The 27,078-nt window shown below is 34.8% G+C and overlaps 1 protein-coding gene across 1 annotated transcript in view; it reads left to right on the top strand.

Annotated features, from left to right (window-relative positions):
* Nucleotides 1-27,078, top strand: part of EDIL3 (EGF like and discoidin domains 3) — a 241,425-nt gene that overhangs the window by 106,022 nt on the left and 108,325 nt on the right. The window contains exon 3 of the mRNA XM_087715693.1: nucleotides 21,174-21,302. Within this exon, the coding sequence (XP_087571819.1) occupies nucleotides 21,174-21,302 (129 nt within the window). The remainder of the gene's footprint in view (nucleotides 1-21,173; nucleotides 21,303-27,078) is intronic.

Below are 27,078 nucleotides of genomic sequence, written 5' to 3'. Positions count from 1 at the left end.
TGGTGAGGAGGTAACAGCACTCCATGCACATTTGGCATTTAGTCATGCCAGCCGCATAACCACGGAAATGTCGAAGCGCTGGCTCTTCGGCTTTGAAGCAGAGATGAGCACTGCCCCCTAGAGTGGGGAACAAATAGCACATATGTGCAAGAGAAACCTTTACCTTTATATTATATATTACATGTGCACTAAGCAAGGCTCAAACATCTTACCTGAATCAAATTGTCTCAGAGGGCAGGACAAAAAACAATTGATGGAAACTAATCAAGGAGAAAAACAACCTGGAATTAAGGAGAAATTTCCTAATGGTGAGGACAATTAACCAATGGAACAGCTTGCCTTCAGAAGTTCTGGGTGCTTCATCACTGATGTTGTTTTTTTTTAAGAAGAGACTGGACAGTCACTGGTATAGAGTCTCCTGCTTGAGCAGGGGGTTGAACTAGAAGACCTCCAAGGTCCCTTCCAATCTATTCTATTCTGATTGAAATATATGAATAAGAAAATTGTATCTATCAATTACGAAGAAGATATAATTAATATATACTTTTAATTCATGCAGGAAAAGAAAAAGAAAAAAATGTCATTTTAAAAAAATCTAAAGGTTCTTAACATTGGAAATCAGTCAGAACCCTGCACTTTTTAAACTATAATCAGTTTAGCAATGATTTCTATGCAACACAAGTATGAGCTAACATGGCTTCGAGGCATTATTTTATGTTGTCAGTGACAAAAGAGAGATTAAAGCTGAATGGAATTTATGTTATATTTCAAGGTGGAAGAAAAAAATATTAAAATAGAACCAAACGGATTCCACCCTTTCCTTGTGGTTCTGGTTATTAAGCTTCATCTCTTTTTTCACTGACAATATGTCCACTTCAATACAAATTAATTCTTCCTTTAATATAGTAACTCATGTATCTTTCTTTCTTACAGTTAGTGCTTTGTCTGAGGTAGGGTGGGTAGTTGATGTCCCAAACAATCAATTTTGACTTCTGCCATTTCTGAAAGGGACTGGTTCAACTGGATTTGCTGCAGAATTGCTTGCTGGGTTTCTGCTTCTACCTCTAAAAGTTTTGTAAAAAGCAGCTGGTAAAAATGTAAGACACTTGTGTACTAATTAAGGCTGAAATCCTTGTATGTATGTATGTATGTATGTATGTATGTATGTACGTGTGTGTGTGTATGTGTGTGTGTGTATCAGTAGGAGTCCTTAGACAAAGCCCCCCTCCACCAATCCTTATCTGCTTATCTCAGATATGAGAGTAATACAAATTAAGACAGTCATGTTGGCTCATACACTGCCCACATTAGCAAGGTCTATGTCAGATGTTGAGGAACCAATAGCAATAGCAATAGCAGTTAGACTTATATACCGTTTCATAGGGCTTTCAGCCCTCTCTAAGCGGTTTACAGAGTCAGCATATTGCCCCCACAGTCTGGGTCCTCATTTCACCCACCTCGGAAGGATGGAAGGCTGAGTCAACCTTGAGCCGGTGAGATTAGAACCGCTGAACTGCAGATAACAGTCAGCTGAAGTGGCCTGCAGTACTGCACCCTAACCACTGTGCCACCTCGGCTCTATAGAAAGAAACCACATCTTTCTGCAACCCTAAAAAGAAATTTTATTTGTTATTCCATTAATAAATCTCTATTCATGCAACAGTGCACCAATGCAATAATAAATGATTAACTGACTTGCATTATGTAGTTGAAAATCGGTAGCCAAATGTAGCAAAAGTGATGATGGAAGTATTCAGGAAAACAAATGGAATGCTTAGTGAATGGTGGTATGGCAAAATGTATGGATGGCAAAATGTATGGATAAATTTTAAAATGATCAAGTGCAGGTAGAAAGGTAGTGTGAAAGTACACGTTCAGTTGAGAGAAACATTAAAAGATATCAACGTGGTTATGTATGAATGTGCCTCTGCCCACTTTGTTATATGAGAATTAAGGAGAAATGCAAAAAAGTAAGCTTTATTTAACATAATTCTCACCTACTGACCACTTGTTCAACGACTATTTAAAGTTACAACAGTACTGAAAAGAATATTTACAACTTGCTCCTTGCAGTTACAGCTATTGCAGCATCCCCATGGTCACATGATTACAATTTGGTCATTTAGAGCTCATGTCCATTATGTACATTCAGTGGGAAGCAGCAAATCTTGGTCATTTGACATCAGACTTAATGTCTGTAAGTGATTCACTTAAAGACCATGGCCAGAACTAATGTAAGGCGATGCTGTCATATGATGTGTCAGTTTAGGAATGCATCTCTTAGAGAGAGAGAGTTTCCATTCCCTATTGTGATGAGTAAGTGAGGAATACTTGTATTGTAAAACAAGAAGAGATGGTTAGGTTCAAGAATTAATGGGTAATAAATAAATATGATACCAAAAGTGAATGACCTTTCAGAAAAAGCATGTTGAGGTGATTTTGTCCTATAGAATGAATTTAAGTTCACAATGATTAATGTTCAAAGCACAAAACAAATATATAGAGCAAGAGTGAATATGTTGAAAGAAAGGAAAAGACTGAGAAAGTCAATGGAATTGATGAGATCCTCAAAATTGGTTTATAAGTAGCTAAAGATGGCCACTTCTAAACATTCAGACACATATATTTGAAATTAAGATAGGAAATCACTACTGATGATCAATTCATGTTAACTTAGAGTAGCAAAAGAAGTTGGTGAACAGTTTAAAAATTGAAAGTACCTGATGGATGTTGTGAAGAGAAAAATAAATTCATAAATATTGATGATAAGGTGTTAGGAATATTATACAGATTTTAGTATCAATGTTCAACCTGTTTGCTTGGGTAATTTTCTGTATTTCTCTATGTGTTAGTGCATGCAGTTAAAATAATGATCTCAGAAAATAAAAATAAAAATAGAGGAATAGGAGCAAAGCAAATACTCTGAATTTTTGTGGTAAGATTGTGCACAAGATTTTACCAAATCAAAATTCAGATGTGAATCAAGCTTATTTGAAAATGTTGGGAAGATGCTTGAATCAAAGTTTGACTTTGAAGGAAAATTTTCACACTCTGTAGACTTCAGGTCATCCAGGACAATTTCTGTCAAAGATTTCTATATAAAAAAATCCAGAGGGAGAAGAAGGTAATACAGTTTTGTGACCAATAGATCTAGCTTCTATTCACCATCATTTTTATTATTATTATTATTATATCTGCCCCATTTCAGGAAGAAATATTGAAGGAATATATCTCAGTGCCCTTTTCTAACTATTCACTTCCCTAGAGTTTTAGTGAAGTCTTTGGAATCTTGGAGAATATAATAGTGGTTGCTTGCTTGGAAAAAGATGGATGTTTAAGAGACTTTCTACTGCTGCCATAATATGTTGTATATCTCTCTGTATCTGTATTACTTTTTCTTTGGTTTGGTAGTAAATGAACTGAAAAGAAAGAAATGAAAAGTGTGATATTGTCCTCTATGCAGCCTAACTTTTTCATTATTGCACTGATCATTTGAAAGCTTCAAATTTCTCGTGTAGAGACTTACCTGTGCTGAATACAATTTCTAAACAAATTACACAATCACTATCCCACATTTCTCTCCTTACTTCTAATAATGGAAAGATGCCTATTCCATCAAAAACACGGCAAATGTCCTAAAAGGTTCCTCACTTATTAGCCAAGAACATATTTTATTATTTGAACTATGCATTTTAATGTATTTTGTTATAACAACTATTCTTTTGTTTACTGATGGTGGATTTTTCAAGTTTTACTATATATGTTATGGTGCTCTTGTTCGTTCAGCTACCTAAAGAACATGCATTATTAAGAAAACAAATAAATAAATAAAAGGTATTCACAATTATTTATTTATTATTTAGCATATGATAACATGACAAAAGAGAAGTAAATATATACACACAATCTATGTAATTATATTCAAATATGAGGCTATCATGGCCTCATAACCAGATGGCCTCATAACCATAGTCAAATCCCCAAATGCATCATGTGAATTTGTCAAATTTGATCCCCTTTGAAATAAATAATTCTTTCTAGAAACGATTATGACTGAGTACTGCGATCTTTTGAAAGCATCTTGCATATTTCAAAATACCTCACCCCTATATTGTTTTCTGATCCCATGATTAGTAAAGAAATAAACATTGAAATTAATCCTACCTACATTTATTACGTTTTTTTTAAAGCAAACTGTTTTTTTGTTTTGCTTTAGATAGTCCAAACCAGAAGTTGGCTACAACAGAGCAAATTCTCAGATGTTCAATATTTTATTTAGTTCTTTTTATTTTAAGCATAGCATCCCATATTTCTACCAAAGATGCTTTTTTTCAAAAGGCAACTGGACTTTCTGGTTTTTCTTTGAAGACATTGCACTTCTCATCCAAGAAGCTTCTTCACTTCTGACGAGATGGTGAGGAATGAAAATATTTATACTCCTTGCAGACAGAAGTCACAGATAACCCTCCAGGTGACCTTAACAATTCACTATAAGAATGCAAATGACCAGCTGTCTGCAAGGAGTATAAATCCTTCCATTCCCCACCATCCAGTCAGAGCTGAAGAAACTTCTTGAAGGAGAAGCAAAACAACTTCAAACAAAAACCAGAAAGGCCAGTTGCCTCTTTCTTGAAAAAAACACCTTCGGTACAACCATAACCTGAATGACCAATGCAAGAATCTCCATAGACATCCCCTACTTCTGTTCTGGCAAGTCTTCAGCACAACATATTTGAAACTCAGAATACCTGCAGAAAAGTATCAGAAAAAGAACATGATGTAAGCATTCCAAATACCATGTAAAATTAAATCAGAGTCGAAGCCAAAACTAGGCTTAAAGTTCCAATTTAATAAAGCAGGCATGTTGGCATAGTGCTATGAGATTCCGACTATGGAAGTTACATCAGAATCCCACTCAGTTAAAAGTTCATGATCTTGCCCCCACGCCCACAGTCCATCACATGGTCCAATCTTCTTCTTCCACGCTGGCGTCTACGCCTAACTGCTTCCGGTCAGGTGTAAAGGTTTGGGAGACAAAAGATGACCTTGAGCTTCTAGGAAGGATTTTTTTATTTTGAAAACAACACATTCTACCCTTTGCTAAATCCCCCCCTTAATAAGAGTGTGGCAGGCCAAATATTCTTAAAGGAACCGCTGCAGGCCTGACACATTGACTATCACTATGCAAAATAGTATGCAGCATCTCATTTTATATTCTAAGCTGAAAACTGTTTTACAGCCTTATAGTTGATATGAACTGTACTATTACTAACATTGTAATCTGCAGAGACATGTATTTCAAATAAAATATTTAAATACATCAATAGTCAGTAACCACACAGGTACAGAGTGCATTAAGAGTTTACGTAAGACATATAGTTGCTGGGAGTTGGGCAGCATATAAATGTAATAATGAAACCCAACCCACAAAGACAGCATTACAATATTTGAAAAACAAGAATATTTATCCTTGAGTGAGACCCTCTACTCTTTTAAGCCAGACCAATTATATTATTAAAACTTCTACCCACTCAGCAACCAGTAAAATACTGGTGGTCCAACCTACTTAGTGTTGAAACCTGTCTTGTATTCTAAGGATAAGTCTTTCGATTGTTTTCCCAATAATGCATTTCATGGATAGAAATTCACAGTACTGTATTCATTTTTCATTAAAAAAATGTCCGGAGGACAGCTATGAGCCAATAGTTTAATTTAATTCCCATATGCATACATGCATATGCATAACTGAGATGCTTTGCTAGCTTCTTTAACCAGATATGTATTCTATGCATTTAGCACAGAAACCTGAGGGACCTATTTCCCACAACTTGTGTAAGGCCAAATGGAGATGTGAAATGATACATATGCATTGTCGATAGCATTTCTTCATATTTGGCTCCTAGTAAAGCTTTTCATACACATACTATTAGGTCAGCATAGGAGCTTAATTGTATTTGGAAACCCCGTCGGGCAGCATTCCGAATTGCAGAAAATACAATTCTTTCAGGTCTGCGGCACCTTTGACAGGAATCATATTGACAAGTATGCTGACAGTCTGTAACATCTTTAAGCTCATATGTTGCAGAGAAACTTCTGCAAAGGCTGAAAGCTTCATGACATCTGAAATACTTCCTACACACAATTGATTTTTAAGTGCAAAATTCATAGTCACAATTATCAGGTTATCCATAGAATTAAATATACACAGTTAAGGTGTTGATCATTAAGATCCTTGATATGTTTAAGTGAAGGATCATTCAAAAGAGAGATTGTAAAGATACAAAAATAGGGAGGAGACATGACAAAGCAGGAGAAATGTACTATGAAAATGTGTGTGTGAGAAAGGGGAGAGGGGGGAGCGAGAGAGAACAGAAGTAGCTTAGAAAAATGTAGGTTTATGCACGTAACATGCAATTACTTAGCTTCCTACCTAAATGAATTCACAGTTGGAGGTTCGATGAAGTAGTTGCCATTATTACATTCCAATGTTTTGTTTGATGCTAAACTTTCATGAGAGTGGTTTTGGAAATAAGGTACTGTACTATTGAGAAAGCGAGAGGATTTATTTGATATCAGAGGAGGTAAGATAATTGCAAGCCTTTAGGGGTTTTACTACCTGTTCGGAGGAAGAAATTGAAAAACTAAATGGGATAATCCATTGTATTTCGGGGTTAAAAGAGAAATAGAGAGACAAAAAATAACATAGAAGATTATGTATTAATAAAGAAATGTTTTAAAAATATATGAGCACAATGTAATCATAACTCCTGAGATCAGAAAGAGATGATAATGGAGATATTTAAATATTATATATGCACAATATTAGGGAAATTTTTCTTTGAAGATGAACTCTTCAAAGTACTCTCACCCCGCCCGAATGTTGAGTGAATGTTGTGTTTTTATGACCAATTTCCTTTAATCACGATTTTTTTTTCTTTTAAGTTTTGTCTTGCACCCCCTTCCCTTATTGCTGTAAGCCGCCCTGAGTCCCCTCAGGGAAAAGGGCGGCATATAAATTTGCAATAAAACTAGACTAAAACTAAAAAACTAAACTCATTAAAATGCTTCATGCGACCATATTGACCATATGTCACGGTAGGTCTGGAAATCACTGGATAGGCAAGAAAACCTTTCAAAGGAAAAGCCTACAAAGAAGATTCTTAGATATTGTCTAGCTGGGGCATTCCTACAGCCAGGGTAGAAAAGCTCATGTGAAGCTCATTATCAATCTGAAATTCCAAGCAAATGTCACAATGAAAAGTGAATTCAATACATTTAAGGTTGACTGAAATTCCCATTCATCATAGTAAAATAGACTAGCTGTAATAACAAATTGCAAATGTCTGTGGGGAGAATGATCTCTTGGTGGGAAGAAACAGTCTAGCTACCCTATTTTATTATCTAAAGACAGCTATTCAAATGAAATAATAGAAAAGAATGGCATAGTAAAACGGCTCTATTTTTAGACACCAAATTGTCAAACATGGAAATCTGATTTTTCTAATCTAATTTTCCAATTATGGGAAAATTACTGTACATAATTGTTAGTTTAGTTTACACCTATTTAGATTGACACACCCATTCAATTCCTATACCCAGATCAGAACAAACACATGTACCACTCAATTCAGCTAGCAGAAATATACCTTGGCACTCATGTATTAAATATCAACAGACATTAAGAAAAATAGTTAAGCACAGGCAAACGAGATAGAAGGCAAGCAAAATTAAGAGAAATGCAGAGAACAAGCAAGAATTCACATTATCTGTATTTATCTATTAGAAATAACAGGATGGTACCTCTATTCTGTGCCATGAAAAAAAATGTTTAGGAATGATGTATCCAACACCAGTAAGATTATCTATAGCTTTGGATATAGTGTTATATCCAGAGACTCACTGGTATTCAAAGTGGTGAGAAAATATTTGCAAGGCAAGAAAAAAAAATATTTCTTTGAATCTTCTTTAAATAATAAAGAATCAGAAATCATGGTAATGTAACAACAGAGTTGCTGCAACAGCCATAACGTTGCAAATTAAACTATACCAGATATAATACAAATTTCAATTCCATAAGCATAATGAGCTATGCATTTTTTGCACATTCTTTATGTTAGTGGACTTTAGGTTCAAAAATCAAAGGACCATTTTGGTTAACTTGAGGAAGCAAAGAAATAAATCCAATGACAGTTTTATTAGTAAACAAGAATATGCTTGAAAGTGCCTAGATTGAAATAGAGTACCAAGTCCTTACATATTTTTACATATATTTTGATGCTCATAATTCATGCAATGTTGATGCTAAAGTCTATCATTTTTACCACATGTCTTATCGGATCCACCTGGATCCAACATAGAAGAAATATTGAATTGAATGGAATACTTTATTTGAGCATGTGTGATTAGACAGATAAAGAATTTGTCTATGTTGACTATACATTACACTTTCCTTGATTCAAATCCTGAATTTCAGAAAAACTATATAACTAGGTTTGTACTTTTCGCTCTATGATCCACTTTGCTTGATTCAAGATTAGTGTGACATGACTCTTGGAAATGTGGTTTATAATCCAGGGTTACGATTTAACATTTAAGAAGCATTACAATGTGCAACAAACCATAATGGAAACAAGTCATATCATAGCAGTCTGTATTAATTAAGCAAATATTTAGCTGCAGAAACTGCTATAGAAACATTAAAGGGAAAACGAGGAGAGAAAAAAAACTGGTATAAAGAAATTAACTGATTATTGGGAAGCAGAAATAATTAGATAATGGTTAAACCATATGTCAAACCACATGCACTGCCAGATAACACCATTCAACATCTAATACCTTTTGAAGTCAAACTATATAGAGTATCAGTTGCAAAATGTTGCAAAGAATATCAAATTTAACTGTGAATTTAATCTGCCATTTTCAGTACAAGTGAAACTAAAAGAAAGTCTTTATCAACTCTGTTTCTTTTCAATTACAAAGTGACAATGCATGACCATGAGCCTTAAACAGCTTGTCATCAGCAAATACCTTCCCAGTTCTTTAGCTAAAATGCAAAATCATGGGCTGAACATTTCTATGCTGTTTTCCATTTCTCTGTAATCACAGTTCATTCAAATAAAAAATGTACAGAACAATTGCAGCCTTTTATAAATATATCCTTTCTTTTGATGTAGGCAGATGAGGACACTTTAATCATAGAAATCAACATGCTTTATTGAATGCATAAAACATAACCATTTAACCAACACAAAGTCAAGTCTGGGTCAGTTATATTTCTTTATAATGAATATAAAAATGTTGCAATCATACCATGTCAATATATTAAGATTATCTTTTAAAAATACTAATCTGTTCATTTAGTAGAGGACAGAATATCCACTGCTTTGGAAATTTAGTCATGATTGGTACATATAAAATATGAAAAATTGAAAAACTCAAATCTAAAAAACCTGATTTTTGTCATTATTTATATTGTATGAATATTATAGCACTGCCCTTTTATTATTTAAATATATGTGTCCCTTTCCTTGGGAACCATCTTGTTGTATGAGTCCAATTAGTTCTTTGTTTGATGTAATTTTACCCACAACAGTATGACTTCACTGGCATCATCTAGTTGAGTAATAAAGGAGTTTACCCAAGGGTGGCTGTAGTGTAGAACTACTGATTTGATAATTACTGTACTGACAATGTAGTTTAAGAATATTTTCCATTATAATTATGTTGCCGAGATACAGGCAGGATAGGATACATGGGAGGAGTACCCTGTCTGAATTCTCACAAAAGAGGCACAGCAAGAAATGATGGATAGAGGCTAATCATGGAGAGAACCAACCTAGAACTAAAAAGAAACTTACTGACCTAACAATTAATCAATGGAACAGCTTGACTTCAGAAGTTGTGGGTGCTTCATCACTGAGGGTTTTCAAGAGGAGATTGGACAACCATTTGTCTGAAATGGCATAGGGTTTCCTGCTCAAGCAAGAGGTTGGACTAGAAGACCTCCCCCCTTCCAACTTTGTTATTCTCTTAAAATTTGGGATTAGAGCAGGCATAATTTGGACTTGGTGATGGGAGAAATAAGGTCTTAGAGCAACATCCTTCCAAGGAAATAGGAAATAAATCCTCTGGCAATAATAGCCCAGCAATGTAATAGGTATTACAAGTGTGAAAAACACTGTGGTGAATTGAATTCAAAAAGACATAAATGCATCTATAAATTTATATGTTTGAGAAATTGCATGTAAAATGTATATTATTATTTTTGCTATGAAAATATGTCCATAGCAATAAAAATGTTATGATCTCATGCGTACTTTAAATGTGGCAAGCTGCAAGAAAGCTGAGGGCTTAAAATATTAGTGTTATATGTTCATTCTTAGTTGTGATTTCATGAAGCACACTCTTTTTTTATACAAATTTTCTCACTCACCTTTTACAACAAATAAAAGAGCGCAGATTTATTACCCATTACTGAAAATATCATCAATTCGAAGCTCTGCATAGACAACTTCATTAAGGAAAATTAATTGTGCCATAGTACTGTAATTCAGACTCATTATTGTGTCACTAAGCAGATAACATGGCTAACCAGGATTAATAGAGAGCCAATAGCAGAGAGTGGACAGCCTCTGTAGCAATTTGATACTGCATTTTACTTTAAGCAGCAAAGCTGTTTTCCGAGAATTCACATTGCAAGGTATATTGTGGAACAGAGATTTTTCATGTTATGAAATCCACTATCAATCTGGTTAAATGTTTCCAACCTGCAGAACTTTTTCTAAACAAAGCAAATTTCTCCTATGGATCTTTTTTTCCCCCCAGAGGATTTTGTGTTCTTATGGGGAAGAGAGGAAGAAAGAAAATGAGGGTACATCACAATCAGCTTCTGAAGAAAACATTTTGTATATGATCTAACAAATAACAACTTGAATTATGGGTGCCTATTTTAACATGTCTCTGATTTTCTTTTATTCAAAAGATAATGTCAATCAGATTTCCATTTCTAAGACTTACAGTTTTAGAGATTCAAAAACACACTACAAGATTCAATCTGCATTTTTCCAAGAATTTTTTTTCATATGCATTTTCAAGATTTTTTAATGCCATTAGAACCACATTGAAACCATATTGTAGTGAAAATCAGGACTTGGTTAACATAAAATCAACTGTCACTAATACAATGATAATCTTAAATATGCTCAATTTCTTTAATTAGGACTGAGTGACTAGAAAACAGAAACCTTGAAAATTGTGTACTGAAGCTATATCTACTTCAAAAATAATTCAGAAGTGTTTTCTACTTTGTCTGCTTGAAAGTACAATCTCTCTCTACTAATGATTAAAGGAGCTCAAGTTTTTAGGTTTCATGTGACCCTGAAAAATACTGCTGGTTTTAAGTCTTTAAAGTGCAGAGAAGAGCAATAAAGATGATTAGGATGAAGCTAAAACATCTTGGTTGCAGGAATTGGGTATTTCTAGTTTAATCAAAGAAGGACTAGAGGTGATGTGATAGCAGTTTTTCAATATCTAAAGGGCTGCCAGAAAAAATAAAGGGTCAACCTATATACAAAGCACCTGAAGGCAGAACAAGAAGCAATGGATGAGAACTAATCAAGCAGAGAACCAATCTAGGGTTCTTAGTTTTGTCATAGATAAGATACAGAACAACATATTGTAGGATAATCTTATTGGTTCCACACTTTAATTTATATACTAATCCCAGTGGTGGGTTGCAAATTTTTTTATTACCAGTTTGGGTACGCTCTCGCATACGACATCTGGACAGATGGGCGGAGCCTCCCGCCACTGCTACTACCAGTTTGATCGATCCAGGCTGAACCAGGAGCAACCCACCTCTGACTAATACAAAAATAAGGAAACATTTGGAAGTAAGAAATGGTAAATGGGAGGGAGTGTTTTGTCCCTTAATACCCTCTTCCAAATTCTACTTATTTCCAATTTCTCCTAATCTGAACTTTCATAATAGAAATCATTTATTTAATTTATTTAATCAATTTATATGACTGCCCACCTCAAAGAAATGACTCTGAGTGGCTAACAATATTAAAAGAAAATAAAAATCAAAACAAGCAAAATTTAAAATACACAGCAATGAGGAAATTCACAAACAGCCATCAACCAAGAACTGGGCTCCTTCACCCCTTTGGAACCCCAGGGTCTAGAACAGAATTGATTCTTTACATTATAATTGTAAATAGACTTTGCATGAGCCATTTCCTGGAGGAACATACTAGTCCAAACTATGAAATAAGACATTTGAGACTTTTTAGACTTGAGTAAAGGGGCAGATGGTAGATGAATATATAAAATATTTTTGCTCAAACTTCTATAATTTTATCCATTGAAACAGACTATGGGGGAGATCATGGTCTTATAATACATCCTCATATAACACGTAGTTCATAGAATCATAAGGATGGAAGAGACCTTGGAGGTTTCTAGTCCAATGGGGGTTAAAGTAGATGGTTCGCTAACATTGAGTGTGATGATTGCTGCAATTTCGATAGTAATAGAGAGGGGTTCATTCATGGAACATCCTGTTGGCTGCTAACTTTTATGGCCACATTACATCTTGAGTTCAAACAACATTGCTAAATTTTATTTATTTTATTTATTTATTTATATGCCAAATTTAGACACCATCCATCTCATACACAAAGCAACTCTAGAAGTTATTGTAGCAATTCTGCAAGTTCAGTCTTATTTTCTATAAACTGTTATCTACAATGATATTACTATTTAACCGATTTCAGGAAAAATGTAAATCCTTCCTGATTTGATCTAGGTCAAGATTAGAATATGCAATTCCTACAGGTTTCCCTTCCTCCTCCCAATGTCTTGCATGTTGAGAAGATAATGGTTAAGTACAATGAAGTGAAAGAGGATTTTGTCCTATTGAGTTTTTGAAAAACAATTATGTTGAGAGTTGTCTATTACATTGCTAATTGTTGCCTTGTAAACATTCTTGAAACTTATATGCACCCTATTCTTGTCAGAAAATGCCTACTTGATCAAATTAAATCATGCAGAGTTGCAAACATTCCAAGTTCAAGGGTACTTTTAATTATTGATGGTCTTGTACACAAAAATTAGCTACCTGACACAGCATATAAGGACAGACAAAGAAAGAAAGAAACTCTGCTGGTTTTGAATGATGTTAGCTTGTGCTTAGTAGTATGCTAATAGAAAGACTTTTTTTTCTTTTTTCAAAACAGAATTAAATCTTACATTAAGAACATATAAGAACGCCCATGGGTGTAATGATGTGTAAGAAGTTATTCTGAATTTATATGCTAAAGTAGCAGATGGAGAATTTTAAAAGAAAGAATAGTGCCCCGGATAACTAAACTATAAGATATGCCTGTGCTTTGGGTTTTTGTTTGTTTATTGACTGAGATTTATTTCATCAAATATCAAGCTACACCATGGAACTTTCTCTGTAGTGTTGCTGGTTGCTTCCTATTATTTATTTCCTTTGACAGTGTTTACATTTTACCTAAAGAAAAAAAAAGAGCTTTTTTGCACCATATCTGACAGTCTTTGTATTTTAAATCCAAACTGTTTGACACATTTGGAAATAGTTAATCTACAATTCAGAGTTGCGTATTCCCTGGTGTCCACATATTTATGGAACGGAGTTCATTCTATTTGTCACCAAAGCTGAAAAGTAACACAGTTCCTGCCTTGAAGTCCTATCTGTAGCCCACAGAGAAAAGAGGCATTTGATTCATTTATCTAAAAAACGTCTCTCTCTGTGTGTGTGTGTGTGTATGTGTGTGTGTGTGTGTGTGTGTATTTCATTCAGAGGTCCCAAAAATTCAGACCAAGTATTTTTTTAATTGTATTATTAGTATCTTTCAGTACAGAATGGGATTTCAATTGAATTTCAGCCTCATGCACATCTGAGGCCTCCTAGCACTTATTATTCTCTAGCTATTATCAGTGGAGATGTACTGAGAGCAGGACTCAAAGGAGATCCAGACTGTATAGATCTATTACTTTTACAGGGCAATTAATCTTGTTGACATTACTTATATAAATGTGGATTAAAATGCCTGGAAAGCATACTGTTGATTTCTATTGCTCATTAATATTGATCAAAGGTTGTTGTTCCCTTTTGTGTTAGAAGCTACTTAAAGATTATGTACAAAAGTGCTACTAAATTATTGTTTTTTTAAAAAAGAAGAACCTGAAACTCAATGTGCTTTAAACTAAAACTACAAGAATATTTTGAAAACTTTCATAGTGCTTAATTAATAATATAAATCAAATTTAAATTATGATGTCATGTTTCTATATTTTGACTAATATTTGTCATATTTATTGTGCATAGTGTCTTCTACAATGAAAGTTCACTACTGGTCAAACTCCACATGTTACATTTCAATAATTGTGTAGAAATTACTATTTCTTGATCAAAACTGCTATTATACATCAAAATAATTATAATTTATAAGCAGATGTTTTCTTATTATATTAGGACAAGAAATTTAATAATGCATATTAAAGTACTCATCCTAAAAACCCTAATCTATATGCAGTTCAGGTCTTGGGTACATTCCCAAAGTTGTCACAAAAATTATAATTTTTAATATGACAGAAGATGAATATATACAGTACATAAGGTGCTGGCCTAACCATACTCTTAATTAATTTTAATCAGCCTTACATTTTGTCCTTTTTAAAGTGTGATCCTGATTTGCTACTTAAAGGCCAAGTGAGACCTACAATTGTGCATTCCTGGTGTATATTCATTTATTTCTTTGTCTATTTGTTTGTTTCAGAGGTGGTATTCAGCAGGTTCTGACTAGTTCTGGAGAACCGGTAGTGAAAATCTTTAGTAGTTTGGAGAACTGGTAAATACCACCTCTGACTGGCCCCGCCCCCATCTATTCTCTGCCTCCCAAGTCCCAGCTGATCAGGAGGAAATGGGGATTTTGCAGTAACCTTCCCCTGGAGTGAGGAGGCAATGGAGATTTTACAGTATCTTTCCCCTGTCATGCCATGCCCACCAAGCCATGCCCACAGAACAGGTAATAAAAAATTTGAATCCCACCACTGGTTTGTTTGTTGAATTTATTTGCTGCCCATCTCACCTAGCTACTCTAGGCAACTTTAAAGAGTTTAATTAATTATGTTTTTTTTATTTGCATATTTGTATCACCTTTGTATCATCTTTATTAATCAGAAGGGGAAAATGAAAATGTTTGTAAACAGAAGTAAAATCATAAAACAATAAAGTAGGTGATGACACAAGAACACAGTGAGAATAAATACATCAATATTAAGATAATATTAAAAGATGAAAGGGAGATAAAAGGAATGACTGACAGGCTCTGAACAGCCTGTTAGGCATGTAAGAATCTATAGAACATAGGAATACCTAATACAAAATATTATCAGATTATCCTATTAAAACAAGAAGTTAATGAAAAGGAAAAGCTGTCTCTCATAGGGTGAGATTATTGGTAATGCTAATTTATTTGTAAGCCAGCCTTGGGCCTCAAAAAAAAAATCTGAAGAGGAGTTTCCTGATGGAATTTATCATTTGTTATGTTGTAATAAAAAGAGGCTTAAATCTAAAGAATAAACAAACCTTGTTTTGGCATGGCAAGGCATAGTTTTAAAAACAATCTGCATATTTTTATTGCCTCTTTCAACAAAATTTTCATGATGTACACATTTCTGAAGTAATTTGCATTTCACAATTCCTAATTTCCCTAAAATGCTCTTTCCTTCCCCCTTCCAACACACAAATCTGGAAGATTGATAAACTATCCATGAATAGATTGGTGTAATTCTTATGACAAATAGTACATGCAAACATTATCAAAATGCTACATTCACAGAATGGTAAGTTTTGTATTAGTTGGGGAAAAAAGTATCTACTATAGTTGGATAATGCCCTCTCTAGAAACATACTGGGTAGAATTACAGAAGCATGAAGCTAATAAAACAATTATTTATTATCTTTATTTATCTGGTTTGTAGATTTTGCCAATCAAAATAGACTCAGGTTCTATTGAAAAAATGAACATTAAAAAACATAATCAAATTCATTAAAATGTAGCCTATAATACCATCAGTATTAATACAATTAGTTGGCGAGCAACAATCAAACTAAAAGCTGAGAAAGTGTTTGGATAAAATGGTTGTCAGACCCTTTCAGATTGCAAGAATGGTTGGGGTCCAGGTCTACCTTCAGGGACCATATAATCAAGGTTTGGGGCCTACTACTGAAAAGGCCTAGAAAAGCATGTGGAAAACTTTTAAATTTAAATTTAAAGAATTCCAATACATCCCAGGAGGAGGGAGGGGAATTGCTCAGAAAAATGATGGTAAATCCTATCTCCTGAGCCATGGTAGCTCAGTGGTTAGACTGCAGTATTGCAGGCTAACTCTGCTGACTGCCAACAATTCAGTTCTCACCGGCTCAAGGTTGACTCAGCCTTCCATCCTTCTGAAGTTAGTAAAATGAGGACCAAGATCATTGGAGGCAATATGCTGACTCTGTAAACTGCTTAGAGAGGGCTATAAGTCTAAGTGCTCTTGCTATTGATATATTGGGAACTAGCATCTGGAAAACTATAAATGAATATTCACTTATAATATAAATGTAAATTTATTGCTTTATATCTAAAGAGAGAAAGGTTCATTTGAAATTTATTATACAGTTAAGATAGCCTTTTGATTAATCTGTAGCAGCAACTAATAGTCCTGTCCTTTCCATTCTAAGTCATTTTCTTCATTGATCTATATCCAAACATTACTGTATCTAGCAATGTGTATAGTGGAGACAAATTCCTTTTAATTTTAACCTAACCCTATAAAAATTGCAGATATAATGCAAATGCTACATCTTTTTCCTGTTTCTGCAATGTCATTTTTACCTTTTAATAATATTTAAATGTGACTTATTCCTGTTTAGATGATTTACAAACCTTCACACAAGATTAGATGTATGATTTCTTTTCATATTTATATATACTTTGTTTCCTTGAAAATATGACCTACCCTGAAAACAAGCCCTAGCTGGTTTTTGAGGCCTGCGTCTACTATAAACCCTACCCCAAAAGTAAGTTCTAGTTAAGCCCTGTCCTCCTTCTGGTTGTAGGAGGCGGGGTGAGGTGCAGGCATAAAAATTAAGCTGCCGCAGCCACGCCTCCTTGCCCTGACATCTGTCACACCACTGCCCAACTTCTTCTGCAGCTGCTTGCAGCTGCTCAGAACTGGATGCCATGTGGCACATCACCCCGATACCATCACTCGCCACAGAACACCGCAAGGCTCATTTAGTGGCAGTACTGGCGTGACAAGACTTGTAATGTCATGCTGCAAGCAGCAGCATCGGTGCAATGAGCCACACTGTGTCTGACCACAAATGGCTACAGAAGAAGTTGAGTAGCAGTGCAGCAAGTATCGGGGCATGGGAGGCCTGGCTACGGTGGTCCTAAAATAAGCTGGTAAGACAGCTCCCCAAAATAAGACCTGGTGATTATTTTGAGACTGAAAAATAAGGAAAAAATGGGAGTGCTATACTTTATATGTTTCTTTGACAATGAATTTTAACAATGTTGAATTCTGAATCAACGCACCTAAAATGTCAACAGTCTTTTTATAAAGAAAATTGCAATCCATTTTAGATTATGAAAAATGTGCAATTCTTGAAAATTCCGGTCACTTTACTTAACAATAAACTGGTAAGAAATATTTATAACAATTAGAGATTTTAAATAAACTTTTTTTTAAAAAGCCCTTCTGATTTTCAGAGAATAGGGCTTAATTTTCTAAACAGAGAACATAGTTGTAAGCCACCTAGTCTCATTGATTGAGATCGGTAGCCATAGAAATTGAATGACTGAATGAATGAGTGACTAAATAAATAAATAAATAATGGCTGTTGTTGAGGGTTCCTTTTATATTTTCAAGCATGCAGTCACTTTGTAAACATCTAAAACTATTGGTTGCCAAAATATCCAGCTAAAGTTATGATTTATCATTAAGAATAACTGGGGAAATGTTAAAATTTTTAACACAAGTTTGGCATAGCCGTTAAGGTGCTGAGCTAGAAACTGGAGGGCTGTAAGTCACTGTCCTCCTTTAGGCATGATGACATTTTGATGAAGAATAAGAGAATAGGATTAAATAAGGAATCTTTTTCATGAAATGTTACTAAATATAGTAAGAGCAATAAGAGCAATAGATGATGAAAGAAATGCACAGATGAGAGTCATGCAATGTTCCTTTGGTTACTCAATATATTTATAAATAAATATGCATTCAGTGCTTTGCTGGCATTAGAAGTAAGGTGGTTAGAGATATGAATGAAGATATACTTTTGTATGCAGAAAACATTGCCTTATTGGCTGACTATCTGAATAATTTATTGCAAGTGCTGGTTAGATGAATAGACATCTGAAAATTAATGAAATATGAAGGCAATAGTGCTTGGCAGAAAAAAATAGAGATGTTTACAGATAAATCAGATAGATGATAGATAGATAGATAGATAGATAGATAGATAGATAGATAGATAGATAGATAGATAGATAGATATAGATGATTGATAGATAGATAGATAGATAGATAGATAGATAGATAGATAGATAGATAGATAGATAGATAGATAGATAGATAGATAGATAGATAGATAGATAGATAGATAAATAGATAGATAGATAGATAGATAGATAGGCAGGCAGGCAGGCAGGCAGGCAGGCAGGCAGGCAGGCAGGCAGGCAGGCAGGCAGGCAGGCAGGCAGGCAGGCAGGCAGGCAGGCAGGCAGGCAGGCAGGCAGGCAAGCAAGCAAGCAGGCAGGCAGGCAGAGAGCAAGTTGAAGAATTTGACTATGTTTATAGAAAGTTTATTATAGATGATAAAACAGAATAAGACAACCTTCTATTCAGCCATGCTGTTCTGATTCCATTAGCAGAATAAATGTTTCCAAATTTCCTGGAGCTTTTTTCTTTATACAGAGAACGAATACTTGCTTATTTGGTTGTACATTAAGATAGGGAATTCCTTAGAATTTAACTCAATAGCATGTAGATGCTTTTCAAAACTAAAGAAATTGCAGATGTCAAATTTTGTGCTGCCTCTAACGATTTACACTTCATGTTATAGAGTGGGAAATATGCTTATCTACAAAATTGCCAGGTGGTACTGCTGCATCAATTACTTATTAATTCCACACTGGATTATGCACCAGTTATAAAAATATATAGTGCAATTGTTCAGTATTCATCTCTTTGAAATTTTTACTGATCATAACTTTGTTTTAAATCTCATTTTTTTAAAAATAAAAGAAATTTAATTATGCATTGGCTTTGAACTTCGAAGAATATGGAGAATTAGATTAATGCATTATTGCTGTGTTTTGCCCATGTAAAATCACCCAAGTTAGGTAAGCCTCAAATTAAGTGGCCAGCTCAATGTAGCTTTATGATACAGAGGAAACATCTATATTTTATTATGTTCTTCCTTTGTTTATCAATCTTTTCAGTGTTAATTCTCACAATTTTTTTTGTTTCAAAACTTTAGCCTTGGAAGAAGTCATTCTTTTTTCTTTTTATTCAAGAGGTAACAGACCTGCCTAGAGAAAAATTCATTAATGCGGACAATTATGCTTGAAATGTAGTGATCCCTTCACTTACATTATCTAATTACTTGGAAATTGAAGGAGCTATTTAGCTTTTCTTCAGATAATTCTTGAATAGGGATAAGATCAATTTAATTCAATGTTTTTCAAACTAAGCAACATTAAGATGTGTAGAATTTAGCTCTCAGAATTCCTTAGCTAGCCTGGAACATATTTTAAAGTTGCCAATTTTGGAACATATTTATTTAATTGCATTCTAAAATTCTACATCAATATCTTTTCCCTGCCTTGGCATTCTGTTGATTACCAAGATATTGTACAGTGGTAGGATTCAAATAATTTAACAATTGGTTTTCTGCCCTAATGACCAGCTGGGTAGGCATGGCTTGGTGGTCATATGACTGGGTGGGTATGTCACTCATGTAAATAGCGCTTTGCCTTAGCTGTTACAATGTAATAAGGGTTAACCAGAGAGACAGTTTCTGTAATCAGGGCAATAAAGATTAGGCTAGAAACAACACCAGAATGTTTCCTTCCTGCTTTCTTTACATGATTAGCTCTGTAAAGTGGAAAAAAACAAAATAAGATTTCTTCCAAAAACCGGTTCTCTGAACTGCTTAAAAAGTTAACAACCGGTTCTCCCGAGTAGGTGCAAGCTGGCTGAATCCCACCACTGATATTGTAGCATTCTAGATTTTTCAAATTATATCTCCCAGCATCTCCTACTATTGATGATACTCCAATGTATGATGTGTACTACTATTAGGCAACATCTAAAGAGATATAGCTTACCTATCCTTGTTAATTACTTTAATTATATCATGTTAACATATGTTAATACAGATCCTCAATCATCTGTTCCCAACCTTCATCAGCCATTCCAAAATTTTCATTAGTTTTTTTTTTTACTTCTCCCAGTAGAACCTAGTTCTTTAACCTACAGTTATGCCACAGGTAGAATAATTTGTTTTAGTAAACAGTGCTTAATCTAAATTTACAACAGAAGCATACTTCGCCTAAAGCCCATGGATTTCCTATTCCTATTCTGTTCTTTATCTAATTCATTTGGGGTTATAGCCAGAATTTTGGCTTCATCTAACTGCAAGATTAAGTAAAGCCATCAAAATCTGGCTGTTTCAAACGGGCCTTCAGGGATGATATAGTATGGGGTAAATCCTTTCAGCAGTAGCAATGTTATATTAAAAATTACATTTTTATAAAATAGAAGGTTTCTATGAATTTCATCCAGGCCATTGGGGAATTTCCCACCCTTGAAAGTGGCCACTCCCACTTCCTGATTTTAAAAAAGTGGAATTTCTCAAATGCCTTTCAGATAAAGTAAGTACCAGAGGTCTGTTTTCTACCTATGGAAATGTTCTTTGGTTAAAAAAATAATCAAATATACTGGGATAGTTGAAAAATATATCAACAAAAATGTGGCACAGAACACTGATCAATTTTTTTAAAGTTTATTAGTGTATGAGTGAATTAGATTTACAAGAGGGTTGAGTTTTTCAGTATTTCATTTGTCTTTTTAAAACATTCTTTCAGGGCCATGTCTCCCTAATCCCTGCCATAATGGTGGAACATGTGAAATCAGTGAAGCCTACAGAGGAGACACGTTCATAGGCTACATCTGCAAATGTCCAGCTGGATTTAATGGAATACACTGCCAGCACAGTAAGTTTTTAAATTGTACTTACCTTTCCTGCTTGATGAAGAAATATCTAGAACTGCTATTCTGCATAATCATCCAATTACTGCATGTGTTTGACTCAGCAGATCTGCTTGGCTGTAATTGTGGATGTATCTGAGCTTCAGAATCTTTACTGGACACTTCCACAAGAGTATTTGCAATTTATTTCTATTTTTATTGCAATTCCAGTAGGAATATTCATGCTTGAGTCTTATAAAATAACTATGAGTATTTCTTTTTGTCTCTCTTTCTTTCTTTCTTTCTTTCTTTCTTTCTTTCTTTCTTTCTTTCTTTCTTTCTTTCTTTCTTTCCTTCTTTCTTTTTCTTTTTCTTCTTTCTTTTTCTTCCTTTTTTCTTTCTTTCTCTTTCTTTTTTTCATCAGAAAATTGAATATTGCAATTTCCTTTAAGGCTCAAGGCTTTATCCTGATGTTGTCAGCAGTTCATTTGGCTAATGATGGCTGAAGATAAAAAGGGTTGTTAAAAAGTAGATATTTATGCTAATAGGTTTCCTATATTCTCAGTTTCTGCTCATTTTAAAACTAACCCAAGACAGGTGCTGTTAGCCATGTTATTTAATTCAATAGAAAGTATTTCCCAAGGGCTTTATTAATAGATGTTCTGGATTTTTCTACCATTAGTTAAATGCACAGCATCATTTCTATCTAAAATTTATTACAGCCAGTCAGGAAAAGTAAATTATGAATTAAAGAATTTTATTTTACTTTCCCCCCCTTACTCTGGAGTTAAACAAATGAATTCTTTTTATCTGTCTTCACACAAAAAGAAAAACTATTGTCCAACCTATCAAAAGCAGCATCCTAAGAGACAGAATCAGAATACAAATCAAAATTATGTGAGAAAATCTTAAGAGAACACCTACTCATTCTAGATTAATTCAAATCACGCGGAGCAGATGGATTATATTCCAGGGTTCTGAAGGAGCTAACCCCAGGAAAAATCCTGAAAAAGATAATCAAGCATTTGTGAGTACCTAGAAATGAACAAGACAATTACTAGAAGCCAGCATGAGTTTGTCAACAACAGATCATGTAAGACAAATCTTATTTCATTATTTGACAAAGTGACTAAATTAGTTGCTAAGGGAAATTCTGTGGCATTTGATGAAATTGACGATTGCCTATTTCTTGATAACATAATGTGGAGTATGGAGTACCACCAACAGATAGATTCACGACTGGCTAACCAACCATGCTCAGTGGGTAGTCCTCAATGGAATTACATGTACATCAGAGGTGGTATTCAGCAGGCTCTGACCAGTTCTGGAGAACTGGTACTGGAAATTTTGAGTAGTTCAGAGAACCAGTAAATACCACCTTTGACCGCCTCCACCCCCATCTATTCTCTGCCTCTCGAATCCCAGCCGATTGAGAAGAAATAGGGATTTTGCAGTTACCTTCTCCTGGAGTGGTGTGGGAATGTAGAGAAGCCACGCCACATGCACCAGGCCACACTCAAAGAACAGGTAGTAAAAAATTTTGAATCCCATCACTGATTTACATAGAGGGAAATATGCAATGGTTCTGTTTTAGGCCCAATACTCTTCAATATTTTCATAAATTATCTAGATGAAGCAATAGAAGGGGGAATTCATCAAAGTTACAGACAACACCAACCTGTGGGGAAATATTTATCACTTTAGAAGATAGACTCAAGATTCAAAAGTACCTTGATAAATTTGAATGTTGCGCCATATCCAACAAAATGTAATTCAGTACTGAGAAATGTACAAATGTCCTACATTTAGGACCAAGAAAAACCAAAAGCACAAATGCAGAATACTGGCTCAGCAATAGCAACTGTGAGAGGGATCTAGGGATTCCAGTAGACCACCATTTAAGTATAATCCAGTAGTGTGCTGAAACTGCAAAAAAGCTTATATCCTAAATTGCATCAACAAAAGGATAGTTTCAAGATAATGTTTGAGTTTGAGTTTGAGTTTGTTTATTATTTATAGGCCGCCCTTTTCCCTGAGGGGACTCAGGGCAGCTTACAATTTGTGGGGAGGGGAATACAAGACAAGACATGAGACAATACATAAGTAAAAAAAGAACACAACATTCATTCATCATTCGGGTGGGGGCGGATTAGAATCTTTATCCCCAGGCCTGACGGGATAGCCAGGTCTTGAGGGCTGTGCGGAAGGTCTGGACGGTGGTGAGGGTGTGAATCTCCATGGGGAGGTCATTCCAAAGGGTCGGAGCTACTACTGAAAAGGCTCTCCTCCGCGTAGTTGCCAGTCGACACTGACTGGCGGATGGAACTCGGAGGAGGCCTAATCTGTGTGATCTAATAGTCGTAGGGAGGTAATTGGCAGGAGGCGGTCTCTCAAGTACTCAGATCCACTACCATGGAGGGCTTTATGGGTGTGAAGTGATTGTACTCCTTTATAATGCACTGGTGAGTCTATACTTTGCCTACTGGGATCAGTTTTGGTTATCACAATACAAAAAATATTTTGAGACTCTAGAAAGAGTGCAAATAAAAGCAACAATGATAAATAAGGGATCTAAAGGCTAAAGCATATGATGAATGATTGAGGGAACTCAATGTGTCTATCTTAACAAACAGAAGGACTAGGAGTGATATGATAACAGTCTTTCAGTACTTGAGGAGTTGTAACAATTTATTAAGAAATTTATTAGAATTGCTTAAACTTTACAAAGTTATCTGTTTGCCCATTACAGTACTGATCAGGTAAGGCATGGATGTTGGGGAAGACTCCATAGATGGTAGTTGTGTGCATAAATTGGGGAGTTTCCAACACAGATCTTGGACAGCTTATTCTTTTATTCTTTGTCATGGTAAAAATCATATTCCATTCTATGTTATGTCAGCCTTTTCTTGATCAGTACATGACCTAGCATGATGTTTCATATCAGGTAGCTGTCATTCTCTGATTTTGATATATTGTTTCCCTCTGACTTGCTGCATGGCAATTTTTATTTCTGGTGGCTGGTATCCACATCCCCTGTAATGGCGTAGTTTTTTTTTTACACCCTCATCTGTATGTCTGAATTTTTCCTCAGGTGCAAATTCCATTCATCTATTTCTCCCAAGATTTTATTTCTTACAACATTAAAAAAGGCAATATATGATCTGGAGCAATTGTGGGCATGGATATAGCACTTGTCAGAAACACCTTCAACAAATGCATATTTTCCCAAGATTGAGTGGTTTTTGCCACATGAGCCTAGGGGAAAATATGCTTAAAATATGCTGCTTAATAATTTCAAACAGAAATCTGTAACAAAGTGTGAAAAAGAATACCAGAATGAACTTTACTACTTTAGCCCAAACTATGCAGCTGAACTTGTAGACTTTCAAACCATTTCTAGAGTATAAGTAATTCATGGATTTAACTTTATCATCCTATTAAACTTAAACTTTGTTTTAGTATTGAATTTCTCTGCATCCATTTTTTCTTGGGAATATAGACATTTAGAGACAACAAAGAAGCTAAAAAGCAAATAAGGAGACCAGAATACATTGTCTTCAGCAGTCAATAGCCTGATCATCAGGGATTAACACTAGACAAACAATCAAGGAGAAATTAATATCCCAATCAAGGAAGTACCAAGGAGAAAAGCATTTTCCAGCAAAAAAAAAAAAAAAGGAAGCAAGTGACTGCATATAAATAGAGAGGCAAATCACAGTCACCTGCACTGATGATGTTATTCTGTGGAGTAATGAGTTCAAAGGGCACCAATACCTCCATATTTCAATCCTGAACTCAGATATTCTCTTCTATTGGATTAGATTTTAGTGCTGTACAGAGAATAATAATCATTTATTTGATAGTTGTTGATTGGGCAAGCCTAAGGCTGCCTATTCTATTTTAATTGATTTTTTAAAGAAATAAAGGTAAATGACTAAGTGCTGGGAGGAAATGGGTGAATTATAAAAGTAGACATGGTTGCAGTACAATTAAAGTTTTGTCATATTTTTTAATGAACGATATCAGTGGTGTTATTCAGCAGGTTGTGACCAGTTTTGGAGAACTGGTAACAAACATTTTGAATAGTTTGGAGAACAGGTGAATACCACCTCTGACTGGCCCTGCCCCCATCTATTTTCTGCCTCCTGAGTCCCAGATTGGGAGGAAATGGGGATTTTGCAGTAACTTTCCCCTGGAGTGGGTGGGAATGGAGATTTTACAGTGTCCTTCCCCTGCCATATCCACCAAGCCACGCCTACTAATCCATGCCATGCTGACCAAACCTTCCCCTGGAGTGAGGAGAGAATTGAGATTTTACAGTATCCTTTCTCTGCCATGCCTACCAAACCACATCACACCCACCAAGGCATGTCCATAGAACCGGTGGTAAAAAATGTTGAATCCCACCACTGAACAATATCAAGGATGAGAACTATGTATACAATTTTCATTCTATAGATGGGTAATGGGTAAAATGAGGACCCAGATTGTTGGGGGCAATATGCTGACTCTCTGTAAACCGCTTAGAGAGGGCTGAAAGCCCTATGAAGCGGTATATAAGTCTACTGCTATTGCTATTGCTATTACTTGTGAAAGTAAAAATTGGATTTTAACAATTTTGTTTAAGTAGATTTGGTCTGATTATTAAATAAAATGATGAAGTGAACAAGTCAATGTCATGCATTCAATTTCAAATAATAGTTGAGATTGCATTATGAATTTTCCATTGTGATTTTTTGGGGTGACATATTAGTTTACACATTTTACACAGACATATTAGTGTCTTTTGAATACATACACTTCACCTATATAAAATGTATTTAACATCTCTTTCTTTAAGACTGAGGCGACTAAAACTTATTTCAAGTTTGGCCTTCGTCTAATTCATACAAAAAAAAAATATTTTCCCCTCCTAAATATGGCAGCAGTTCTAGCTCTTTTATTGGAAGCCAATTTCCTTCAGTCTTTGTACACTTCTACAATGAAATGAGCTCTCTATAGGTTGGTCGGATATCAATACAATTTGACAAAAACTGCTAAATTAAACAAAAGCTTCAACTAAACCCAAACCTTCTGAGATCAGCAAAAAATAAAAATTAAATTAAAAAATGGGGAAAGTTTGCTTAAAAACAGACTGCCAGGAGCACTCTGCGCATATTGCTGCTTTTGTTAAATTTCTATTATTACAGAAAAGCATTAAATTATCGTTGTGACATCATAAGTCTGAAAGGAAGAGGGCAATAGCTACAGCTTTAAAAAAGATGATCATGTTTTAACAGAATAATTTAAATGGGTAAACAAATCTACAACAATTATGTAAATTTAATCTTTGTTCATACTTTTGTGCTTGGAAACTATCCACGCTTTATTATTAAGATATTTAAGTTTAAATATTTAATATTTAGTTGGAATAAAACCAAGTCCAAATATCAAATTGTAGTTACAAAGTTTAATCAACTAAATTAAATTAAAATGTAATTGATTTGTATAGTTATTGTGAGTGTCCAGAACCTGCTGCTTGTGCTTGTGCATTATGGCTTTGTGTGAATGATTAAAATAATGTATATCATTGGCACATGACATCATAATATATGTGACATTGAACCTCTCTTCCCAACCTTCCCTGTAGTTACCCATAGCCAGAGCCATGACAGAATTTATTGATTTTATTAAAATAAAATTTAAAAAAAGCATTGTGCTATGACAGTGATGCTATCCTTTTTGTCATCACAAAAGAGCAACACTCATAATGCAATATGTGCATAATACCCCTATGCGACCTTCCCCTGTGCATGCATGAGT

The sequence above is a fragment of the Thamnophis sirtalis genome, unplaced genomic scaffold (assembly GCF_051295495.1).
Source record: "Thamnophis sirtalis isolate CommonGarterSnake01/CBP01778 unplaced genomic scaffold, rThaSir2_p1.2 scaffold_5, whole genome shotgun sequence".
Lineage (NCBI taxonomy): Eukaryota > Metazoa > Chordata > Lepidosauria > Squamata > Natricidae > Thamnophis > Thamnophis sirtalis.
The sequence above is the reverse complement of the archived record's forward strand: the minus strand, read 5'-3'. Positions and strand labels throughout refer to the sequence as shown.